Source organism: Lithobates pipiens, unplaced genomic scaffold (assembly GCF_037356315.1).
Source record: "Lithobates pipiens isolate NorthernLeopardFrog02 unplaced genomic scaffold, aLitPip1_a1.2 Scaffold_8, whole genome shotgun sequence".
Lineage (NCBI taxonomy): Eukaryota > Metazoa > Chordata > Amphibia > Anura > Ranidae > Lithobates > Lithobates pipiens.
The window spans coordinates 454,557,184-454,569,298 of NW_027507903.1; the positions used below are offsets into that span (position 1 = coordinate 454,557,184).

A 12,115-nucleotide genomic window follows, 5' to 3' on the forward strand; every position below is an offset into this window, starting at 1 on the left:
ACTTTTTATCTCGCACGGTATTTGCGCATCAATTTTTCGAATGCTTTTTTTTGGGAAAAAAAACAGTTTTGTGCTTAAAAAAAAAAAAAAAAACACAGTAAAGTTAGCCCAATTTTTGCATAATGTGAAAGATGAAGTTACACCGAGTAAATCGATACCCAACATGTCACTCTTCAAAATTGCACAGGCTCGTGGAATGGCGCCAAACGTCGCTACTTTATTTTATTTTTTTACTGGTTATATGTTTTGAGTTACAGAGGAGGTCTAGGGCTAGAATTATTGCTCTCGCTCTAACGTTCGCAGCGATACCTCACATGTGTGGTTTGAACACCGTTTTCATATGTGGGCGGGACTTACGTATGCGTTCGCTTCTGCATGCGAGCACATGGGGACAGGGGCGCTTTAAAAAAAAAAAAAATGTATTGTTCATTTTACTTTATTTTAGTTTGACATTTTTTTCCCCAAAAATAAATTTTTTGATCACTTTTATTCCTATTACAAGGAATGTAAACATCCCTTGTAATAGGAATATGGCATGACAGGTCCTCTTTACAGTGAGATATGGGGTCAATAAGACCCACATCTCACTTCTAAGCTGGGAAGCCTGAAAAAAAAAAAAAAAAAAAAAAAAAAAGATTCTGGATTTGATCGTATTGGCGAGTCGGTAGAAGCACCGGAGGGCGGCGGGAGGGGGGGGGGGTGTCTATGGCTGGGTATTGCAGGGTATCACCGACTATGGCTGGGTATGGCTGGGTATATCAGAGTATGGCGTTGCAGAGCATTGCAGAGTGTTGCAGAGCATTGCAGAGCGTTGCCAGAGCATTGCAGAGCGTTGCAGAGCGTTGCAGAGCATTGCACGGTAATGCAGGGTATTGCAGAGTTATTGCAGGGTTATTGCAGGGTTATTGCAGGGTTATTGCAGGGTTATTGCAGGGTTATTGCAGGGTTATTGCAGGGTTATTGCAGGGTTATTGCAGGGTTAATTTTTCGGTGAGCAGCGATGTGGGCACTGCAGATGCAGCCCACATCGCTGCTGACACCGATCTCTTCCCCCTCCGCTGTTCCGATCGGTACAGAGAGGGGGAGGGAGGAACCGGCGTCATAACATGACGCCGGTTTGTTTACAAGTGATCACTCCGTCATTTGACGGAGCGATCACGTGGTAAACGGCCGCTATGAGCGGCCGTTTACCGTGATGCGCCGGGTCCTGAGGACACGGCGGTCACGGATGCTCTCGAGTGCGCGCCCCAGGGGGCGCGCAAGAGCGGAATTCTGGGAGGACGTCATATGACGGCCTCCCAGAGTTAAGAAACCGCCCTGAAGCCGTCATTCGGCTATAGGGCGGTTATTAAGTGGTTAAAAAACATAAAACTTTTTTTTATTTTTTTTTAAACTGGAGTTTCCACTTTAAGTCTGATTGAGATATCTATGTGAGGCTGGGTTCAAAGCAGTGCAAATTGGATGCAGGTTTCTTCGCATCCAATTCGCATATCAGGAGATTGTGACCAGCTCTCTATTGAGACAGTTCACACATTGCCGGCGTGGCTCTGGTGCAAATTGCACAGGGGTCCTGTGCGTTTTCTGGTGTGTTTCAGGTCCGAATTCAGCCAAAAAATTCAGACTGAAAATCGGACCTGAAATGGTGAACAGGGATGCACCAGCCGCTCCGTGCTGCGGTGTGAACCCAGCCTAAATTGCATAAACTATATCTAGCGACTATCTAACTGGATTAAATGATTAAAAAAACAAACAAACACAGAAAAGCAGGCTAGCAATCACGGACAATGGTAAATATACTGTTCTATACTGCTCAATTTTTTTTTTTTTTTTTAATTAAGCAAAATTTAACAGCACTCAGATAAACAACCAAGTCTTGTAATAAAAAATGTTAGCTCTGAAGTGTTAGATGGCCATCTCTAATCTGTTCACATAGACACGCACTTAATTTTCATACTATCTCTGGAATGTGATAAGCTTTCAAGCCAATGAATATTAAAATGCTGACTAACATGCCAGATTGGTATTTAAGGTCTACGCCTGACAGGTCACCCATGTTATCTGCTTTGCATCGGACGCACCCTAGCAACCAATATACAAAGCAGATTATTAGCAATCATCTTGGGTGATAAATATGGGAGAATCACGAGTAACCTCCGAAATGTTTAGGCTTCCCCAGCCCTTTACTGCCAGATGTTTATGGTTAAGTCAGTGTCAGGACGAAGACTAAACCTTTTTCTGTAGAATGCTGCTAAACATATAATTAAAGCAGATATAAACACTAAGGGGGTGTCATTTTGTTTGCTCAAGAACTATGAAATAATTTCTATGTATTTTTTTAATCCTGTTTTTAAAGTTTTTCTTTTCACCTAAAGTGATTAATTTGTCTATTTACTTAAGCATACCTTGTAAGAAAGAGGAAGAGGAGCCTCTCCCGAGAGGTAGGCTGGTCGCGTGTGCTGAAGTATGTGTAGATCTGAAGAGCAAAAAGGACCAACCAGAAAACCATAAATAGAACTGGGACCACAAGCTGATTCCACAGTGACATCCCCAGGGCCAGAAGACCATACACTTCTACCACCTGTAAGGCAATAAGAAACATAAAAAAAAAAGTGAGGTTCACAAACGGTGTCTGAAGACATAACCCACTCTGATTGTATCAAAAGGTTGTACAGGATTTTGTTTTTATTTGGAAATACAAGTTTATGCCAAATGGTTTTTAAATCATTCAAAAGTGCCAAAACCACAACTTTGCAAAATATATTTTGTTGGAGCAAATGAAGCTGTGAGCCAATATAAAAAGAATCTTACGCTGAGGTCTTTAAAAGTGCAATTTATTTAATCTAACAACAGTAAACAGTCATCTAAATTCTACAACAGGCTCTTCTATGTGTTTTGGCCTGCACCCTTAGTATTTTATTGTATCTAGGGCTGCAACTAACGATTATTTTCATAATCGATTAGTTGGCCGATTATTGTTTCGATTAATCGATAATAACCTTAAAAAAAAAAAAGTGTGGTGTATAATTTAGTTAATATGTAAAGTTTAAAAAAAAAGACAATTTATTCTTAAATATCTCAATGCAGTGGTAAATATAAATAACCAACTATATGGTTAGGGAGAAAAATATCGAATCCACTCTAAGAATAACAGACAGAAGAGATATACTATATATATTAGAGGGGATATATACTGTATATACCAGTACTATTAGAAGATATATTGTATATACTATTAGAGGCTATATGCTATTAGAGGAGAGATATACTGTATATACTATTAGAGGAGAGATATACTGTATATACTATTAGAGGAGAGATATACTGTATATACTATTAGAGGAGAGATATACTGTATATACTATTTGAGGAATGATAGTGTATATACTATTTGAGGAATGATAGTGTATATACTATTTGAGGATATATAGTGTATATACTATAAGAGGATATATAGTGTATATACTATTAGAGAAGAGATATATTATTAAAGGGTCAATCTTGTAAATATCATCAGACTCATTAAATTTAACCCCATTTTGTTACTGGCTGATTAATCGATTATGAAAATAGTAATTGATTAATTTCATAATCGATTAGTTGTCGATTAATCGATTAGTTGTTTCAGCCCTAATTGTATCAGGTATAAATTTCTGCGATGTTCAATTAAGACAGTAATGAGAAAGAAGCCACCATCAATCATTTTAATTTTTGTAACCACTCCGACAAGCACTTCTGCATTTGGTAGGTGGCTGAGAGAACAAAGGGACAAAGCATGGAAAGAAGGGGAGCATGCACACTGTGGTGGCAATTCTGCACAGACTAGATCTTCTGCAGATAGAAGCCTCCTGAAATAAGGAAGTGGAAATAACTGGCAAGATAACCAGGTATTTTATTCTTACTGAAACCATATAGAATAAAACTAAGGACACACTGATCGCTAAATTTATGCTAATAATTTCTTTTTGGTTTACAGACATTTTTACCAGTGACACAATGCATGTTAACATACAGCAATGGATCGCTAAAGTGTGGATTGGTCCTTATGGAAACACTGACTTTGGCTAGATGTCTGTGCGATTATCACCTTCCTCCAAATATACCCTGCTTTTGGCCACTAACTGTAATGGGAGTCTCATAGATCAAAAAAGAATCATGCAGCAGGAAAAGAACCCAAGTGCCACATAACTATCAGACATTGATATTCACATAATAAACCCATCTGGGTTTTGTGGGCTTTCTGGAAAGGGAAATTGGAATTCAGTTGACAGTTTACTACTGTTAGACCAACTCCAGATTTACGTTACTCACTTTATTGAAATCTATATTTGGATCATACCGAGGCTGTCGTAGCTCTGTATGGGATGAACAGATTATCTGCATTCCTGACTCTCTCAGTCAGCTCCCTCTTGCCATCGCAAGTTCCCAAGAAAAAAAAAGCAAAACTGGGAAAGTGTCCAAAGAAACTACACTGTGTGCACAATTATTAGGCGAGTATTTTCACCAAATCAACATTTTTATGCATATTGTCCAACTCCAAGCTGTATATACTTGAGGCCGGGTTCACACTGGTGCGACATGACACGTGTCCTACTTTGGATCTGACTTTGCCCTGCGACTTGAAGTCAGAGACGCGTCCGACTTCAATGAACGGGGATCCGACTTGGATCTCCACCAATACCAGGCATGGTGTTTAGTATGAATCTTGAGGGGGAACTCCACGCCAAATTTTAAATTTAAAAAGTGGCATGGGTTCCCCCTCCAAGGGCATACCAGGTCCTTCTGTCTGGTATGGATATTAAGGGGAACCCCCCTACGCCAAAAAAAAGGCACAGGGCTCCCCCCAAAATCCATACCAGACCCTTATCCAAGCATGCGGGGGAGGGGGACAAATCGTACCAGACCACATGCCCTCAACATGGGGGGTGGGTGCTTTGGGGCAGGGGGGCACCCTGCGGCCCCCCACCACAAAGCACCTTGTCCCCATGTTGATGAGGACAAGGGCCTCTTCCCGACAAACCTGGCCATTGCTTGTCGGGTCCCCTACCCATTCACCTGGGGAAAAAAAGCTTCAATAAGAAAAAAACACACTATACCGGTTTTTAAAGTAATTTATTAGGCAGCTCCAGGGGTCTCTTCCGACTTCTCCACTCTCTCCGGCCTCTTCTCCTGGTCTTTTCTGCCACCCTCCTCCGATATCTTCTGCTCTTTTGCTAGCGTTGGCCCGGTCTTCTTCTGATGTTGACATGACGCTCTCTCCAACTGTAATGTCATGTGCGCAATGACATAACCCAGTGACCACACCCCTTATGACGTCACCGCCCGGGGCATGATGGGGTGGCGATGTCATAAGGGGCGGGGTCATCAGATGACATCACCAAGTGACCACGTCCCATGCCTATATAAGTTGTTGCGCACCGCGCACACGGCATTACAGCGGGAGAGACCCTCTTGTCAACATCGGAAGAAGACCGGAGGGAAGAAGACTAAGGAGAAGACCGGGCCAACACTAGCAAAAAAGCAGAAGATTGCGGAGGAGTCCGGCAGAAGAAACCGGAGAGCAAGAGAAGAGACCGGAGAGAGCGGAGAAGTCGGAAGAGACCCCCGGAGCTGCCTAATAAATTACTTTAAAAACCGGTCTAGTTTTTTTTTTATAGACAATTTTTTTCCCAGGTGAATGGATAGGGGTACGATGTACCCCATACTCATTCACATAGGGCAGGGGGCCGGGATCTGGGGGCCCCCTTATTAAAGGGGGTTCCCGGATTTCAATAAGCCGGCAGACCCGGACAACCAACGGCCAGGTTTGTCGGGAAGAGGCCGTTGTCCTCATCAACAGGGGACAAGGTGCTTTGGGGTGAGGGGGCCACAGGCTGCCCCTCCGCCCCCCCCCCCATGTTGAGGGCATGTGGCCTGGTAGGTTCTCATCCCCACCCCCTTTCCTGACCAGCCGGGCGGCATGCTCGGATAAGGGTCTGCTATGGATTTTGGGGGGGAGCCCCACGCCGTTTTTTTCTGCGTAGGGGGTTCCCCTTAAAATCTATACCAGACCGAAGGACCTGGTATGCCCTTGGAGAGGGAACCCATGCCAGTTTTTTATTTAAAATTTGGCGTGGGGTTCCCCCTCAAGATCATCACTGCACAAGTCGCATGCCAAAGTCGGATCAGGCAAGACTGTGATCCGAATTTGATCCTACTTCAATGATATTCAATGGGCTGAAGTAGGATCAAAGTCGGACCAAAGTAGTGTAGGGAGCATTTTCAAAGTCAGACCGACTTGTGTCGGACTGGTTAAGATGGCTCCAATAGGGAAACATTGATTGTCACACGTCATGAGCTCCCAATGTCAGAGCGTTTGTCGCACCAGTGTAAACTCGGCCTGAATGCTTATTGGATTTAAGCATATCAGGTGATGTGTATTTCTGTAATGAGGGAGAGTGTGACCTAAGAAGATCAACACCCTATATCAAGGTGTGCATAATTATTGGGCAGCTTCTCTTCCTCAGGCAAAAATGGCCCAAAAAAAGAGATTTAACTGACTCTGAAAAGCCAAAAATTGTAAAAAGTCGTTCAGAGGGATACAGCACTCTTGAAATTGCTAAGATAATGGGGCATGGTCACAAAACCATCAAAGTTTTCTTGCAAATAGTCAATAGGGTCACAAAAAATGTGTTGAGGATAAAAAATAAAATAAATAAAAAAATTAAAAAAAAAAAAAAAAAAAAAAAAAAGAAGAGAAGGACGCAAATTACCTGCCAAAGATTTGAGTAGAATCAAATGTGAAGCTACCAGGAACCCATTGTTCTCCAGTGCTGTCATATTCCAGAACTGCAAACTACCTGGAGTGCCCAGAAGTACAAGGTGTTCAGTGCTCAGAGACATGGCCAAGCTAAAGAAACCTCACTTTTACTTTCTTAAATATTCAGGTTTGAGGTTTAACATTTAGGATTGACCGAGAGCACTGTAGGTGTTCAATAATGACATAAATCCTCAAAAAACATGATTAACAATTGTGCACACAGTGTAATAGTAGACAGCAAAAAATCCCTTATCAAGCTACGACAGCACGGATGATACTCCATACAAATTAAACAAAAATCTGACTTTAGGCCTCTACCAGGGATGCCATATTCACTCAATTCATAGTGCACATCATTTTTAGGTACACTGTACACTATACACTATATTACCAAAAGTATTGGAACGCCTGCATTTACACGCACATGAACTTTAATGGCATCCCAGTCTTAGTCCGTAGGGTTCAATACTGAGTTGGCCCAACCCTTGCAGCTATAACAGCTTCAACTCTTGTGGGAAGGCTGTCCACAAGGTTTAGGAGTGTGTCTATGGGAATGTTTGACCATTCTTCCAGAACAGCATTTGTGTGGTCAGGCGTCGATGTGGACAAGAAAGCCTGGCTCACAGTCTCCACTCTAATTCAACCCAACGGTGTGTTCTATCGGGTTGAGGTCAGGACTCTTTGCAGGCCAGTCATGTTCCTCCACCCCAAACTCACGCATCCATGTCTTTATGGACCATGCTTTGTGCATTGGTCCAAATTATTAGGTGGAGGGGGGATTATGGTGTGGGGTTGTGTTTCAGGGGTCGGACTTGGACCCTTAGTTCCAGTGAAGGGAACTCTTAAAGAGTAGGTAAATAATGATGGGTTTTATTTCTTCTTAGTACCCCTGCAAAGTAAAAGCATAATGGGCTAGCATGCATCACATAGGAGCCCATTATGTGGCTCTTACCTGAAAACGAAGCCAAAGCTGTCCCCACTGTAGGCCGCATCCATATTTGCCCCCATTCTTTCCGGGGCCACAGACTCCGGTTCCGTGACTGGCCAGGGCCATGTGACATCACTCCCACACATGCGCACAGGATCCATCAGTCATAGCACTTGCGAGTGAAGAAACGGCATGGAGGGTCGTTTCTTCACAACGCATGTGCCGATGACATCATTAGCGCAATTTACAACAAATACCTCCTAAACAGGGCACATTTAGGTGATATTTCCACTACCTATAGGTAAGCCTTCTTTTAGGCTTACCTATAGGTAAAAGTCCCAATCATAGGTTTACAACCACTTTAAAGGTGTCAGCATACCAAGACATTTTGGAAAATGTCATGCTACCTGTTCCAACATGACTGTGCAGCAGTGCACAAAGCAAGGTCCATAAAGACATGGATGAGCGAGTTCAGGGTTGAGGAACTTGACTGATCTCAACCCGACAGAACACCTTGGGGATGAATTGGAGTGGAGACTACATGAGTGCCTGACCTCACAAATGTGCTTCTGGAAGAATGGTCAAACATTCCCATAGACACACTCCTTAACCTTGTGGACAGCCTTCCCAGAAGAGCTGAAGCTGAAAAGGGTGTGCCAACTCAATTGTGAAAGCCTATGGATCAAGAATGGGATGCTAATAAAGTTCATGTGAAGATAAAGGCAGTCGTCCTAATACTTTTGGTAATATAGTGAATATGGACAGTATCTTGTTGAAAAATTATAAAAATTACCTAAAAAAAAAAAAAAAAAAAAAAGTGTTTTTCTAGACCAAGCTTCTGTAGTCACCAGCACTGCAGTACATGTTTTTCAAACATATTCAAAGAATCTGCAGCAAAATAAATTGTGTATTTTTAAAACTGTAATAAAGTGGTGCTTCTACTTTGAGGACCACAAAGTACGCAATACTGAATACTACAGAGAACTGGGACTGAGAATCACTGCAACCAGTCTTTAAATGTCTTTTCCTGTACCAGACCTCTTACAGAGCAACTGTTCAGTGACCATTATAATGTGTACAATGTTTGAATCCTAGCAAGGTCATTTAATCTTTGGCAGATTTTATTTTTTGGCATCCCTGGTTCTAGCACATTTGCTAGAACCAAGGAAGCGCAAATCATATTGCTCGACACCCAGAAAATGCAATTTCGGGGCTCTGGGCAGGTTTTTTATTTTTTTCCATTAAGCCCCACTGCGGGCAAGCTACAGGGTTTACTATGTTATCAGCTGGAGATTCTCTTTCCATTAAAAGCAATCCGAGTGGCTGGTTAGCCATTAGATGGGTTTTAGGTCATCGCCCCCTGCTTCCCCTTCGCTGGTTTTTTTCAGGCTTTCCATTCTTACCAGCGAGCCCAGGAAACATGGATCTGATGCTTTCCAAAAAAAAAAAAAGTTAACATCTGCCATAAACCAGAAGTGACATTATGACGTTGCTGCTGGCCTCCTAGATGATAGTGGTGAGGGAGACGATCTGGTCTCTCCTTACCTCTATGGCCAGTCGTGCGAACCGCCAGATTGTTTCCTGGACTCGCAGGTGAGAATGGTAAGCCTAAAAACACTGGCGAGCCCAGGAAACAATCCAGTGATTTGCACGACTGGCCATAGAGAAGAGGTGAGACCAGATCATCTGTCTTCATCTCTATGATCTAGGAGACAGGGAGCAATGTCATAATGTCACTTTTGGTTTATGATGGATGTAAATCAATGTTTTTGTTTTTTTTTGCACACAGCGAGGTCTCTCCCCCTGCTAGTCCCGGGGCGTGGTGCTGGAGACAGGCAGGGAAGTGAGTAGGAGATAAACAGCGTAATGTTAAAAACATTAAAAGTTTAAGTCGCTATAAAGCCCCTTTCATTTTTAAAAAGTCCCAGACATTCCTAAAAGCAACTCTAGCTAATAAAAAAACATCACCTTATTTAAATACGGTTTTGGCTAAAAAAAATAAAAAATAAAAAAAAATTTAAATTATTAGAACAAGTAGATTGTCATGAGGGACAAGTTGATTGGGACCCTGAATTAGTCCCTTGGACAAGTACTGAAAAATTTCCACACCCCTGTAGAACAATACTGCGACATGTCAAAGCAGACTTAAGATTCATATTCATAGTTCCTAAGCATCTATTCAAAACATTTTACCTGAACCAGCTCCCTGTATGCCGACTTAGCAAGGTTAAAAGGCACCAGCAGGTTGGATGCCAAAAAGTACAGCACTTCGAGTCCAGTGAAAATCATGGCAAACTTGTTAATGACGACGATGGTCTCAATGGGAACAAGGCAGAGGCGAGCCAGCAGGGGGACCATGTGAGCGGAGAAAAGCCAGATCTGTTTTGTCTTCATCACACAGGAACAGAGAGTACAGACGACCAACTGGCCTGTAAAATAATGTCACAATGACCATGCGTTACACCTCCGGTAGCATAAAAAGGTTATTACAGGCAATTTGTTGCTGGAAAAAGGGGTCAATCAGAAAACTTATATCAAGGAAAAGTGCCAATCGCAACTAGATTGTGAGGGTCACTTTGCTTGCACAAGTTAGAAAATGTAAAACATTTAATTGGTTCACTTAGACCTATATTTCTAGTACTACTTCTAGTCTAAAGCCGCGTACACACGGGCGGATTGTATGGCCTACTTAGTCCGTCAAAACACATTTCAGCGGACAGTCCGCTCGTGTGTGGGCTTCAGCTGACTTTTTCAGCTTGCAGTCTGGCGTACTAAGTATTTCGGATTTTTCTAAATACTGTCCGTCAAACTTTGGTTTCAGCGGACAATCCGCTCGTCAGTAGGCTAGTTCGACGGACTAAGAATGGCGCATGCTCAGAAAGGATTTACACGGCGAAAGGTTGCATTGCTGTGTTTTGGACTTCCTATTTCTCGTCCCGTCGTAACTGCTGTACACGTCATCGCGCAAGCTTTCGACGGACTGTTTGTGCATCAGTGTGTGGTCAAGTCCGTTCATTCGAAAGTAGGACGGACTGTCCGTCGGATTGTATGACGGACTAAGTAGGCCATACAATCCGCCCGTGTGTACGCGGCTTAAGAATTGCTGGAAAACAAAAAAGCAAGCAATATACTATCCCTCATCTCTCCCATCAAAGTTTAGAAACTTTCTTTGTTAATACTAAAGATTATGTAGCTAAGCAACTTTACCATATAAAGCATATATTGTTTTATGACCCATAGAAATTAGTTAACTGTTGCCTAAACCCTGTGGAGACTGAAAGTATTGAAACAATTCTGGAATGTCTCGGCAAGTTCAGCCAATGGAGGGAGTAATGCTGGCCATATACTATACGAAAAAAAAAAATCGCCTGAAATTCAGTCATTTGTCCAGCTTGTTTGTTTTTTTCGGCCATGTTAATGGGCACAAAATCGAAAATCGTTGGGAAGTTTTTGAGCCGTTTGGAAATTTTCTGCCAAAGAATTGAAAGGTTAATGGGCTTACTTTACTGTCTGAACTGTTTTCACTAGTTATATGTGAAAAAAAAAAAACGAATAAAAAACACATTCATTTATGTCCACTGAATTTATCGGTCATTACATGATGGCACTAACATTTGGTCTCACGGCCGAATATTCGTTTTTCAAAAATGGGTTTGTACGATTTTTCGTATAGTGTATGGCCAGCATTAGACTACTAGTCAGGGCAGGTTAAAATATTGTCCCCCTGAGGCCGCGTACACACGCGGGGACTGTTCGCTCAACTTTGTCCGCTGAACAGTGTTTCGGCGGACAGTCTGCTCGTGTGTGGTCTTTCAGCGGACAGTTTCAGCGGACAGTCTGCTGAACAAAGTTTTTCGGAAATTCCGAAAAACTGTCCGCTGAAACTTTGTTTCAGCGAACAGTCCCCTCGTGTGTAGGATTGTTCGTCAAACTAAGTTCCGCGCATGCTCAGAAAGGATTTACACGCCGAAGTTTGCATTGCAGTGTATAGGACGTCGTTTTCTAGTCCCATCGTACGTGCCGTTCACGTCATCGCGCACGGTTTCAGCGGACTGTTCGTTCGTGTGTGGGCAAGTCCGTCCATGCTAATTTTGAGCGGACTGTCCGCTGAAACTGTTTGACGGACAAAGTTGAGCGAACAGTCCCCGCGTGTGTACGCGGCCTAAAAGTGTATGTCCAGCCAAAATGAGTTTTTTTAAAAAAGGTTTGGATAGAGTGTGGAATGACTAGAAACCTTGCCAGGTTTTAACTGCAATTTGGCTATTTGGGGCTGTCACAGAGATTTTCTCCTCAATTCACAACTGTGACACACGCGGTAATAGAAAGCCGAGTTGTAGCCTTTCCTATAAACAAAAAACAGGAATTTTTACTTTCCTGTATATTTTCCATAC

General features: G+C 42.6%; 1 protein-coding gene across 3 annotated transcripts in view; it reads right to left on the reverse strand.

Moving 5' to 3' along the window:
* Positions 1 to 12,115, reverse strand: part of RNF145 (ring finger protein 145) — a 263,348-nt gene that overhangs the window by 200,652 nt on the left and 50,581 nt on the right. For all 3 annotated transcript variants that reach the window (XM_077468425.1, XM_077468422.1, XM_077468423.1), the window contains exons 5-6: positions 9,918 to 10,153; positions 2,403 to 2,578 (exon numbers count right to left, since the gene is read on the reverse strand). In XM_077468425.1, the coding sequence (XP_077324551.1) occupies positions 2,403 to 2,578; positions 9,918 to 10,153 (412 nt within the window). The remainder of the gene's footprint in view (positions 1 to 2,402; positions 2,579 to 9,917; positions 10,154 to 12,115) is intronic.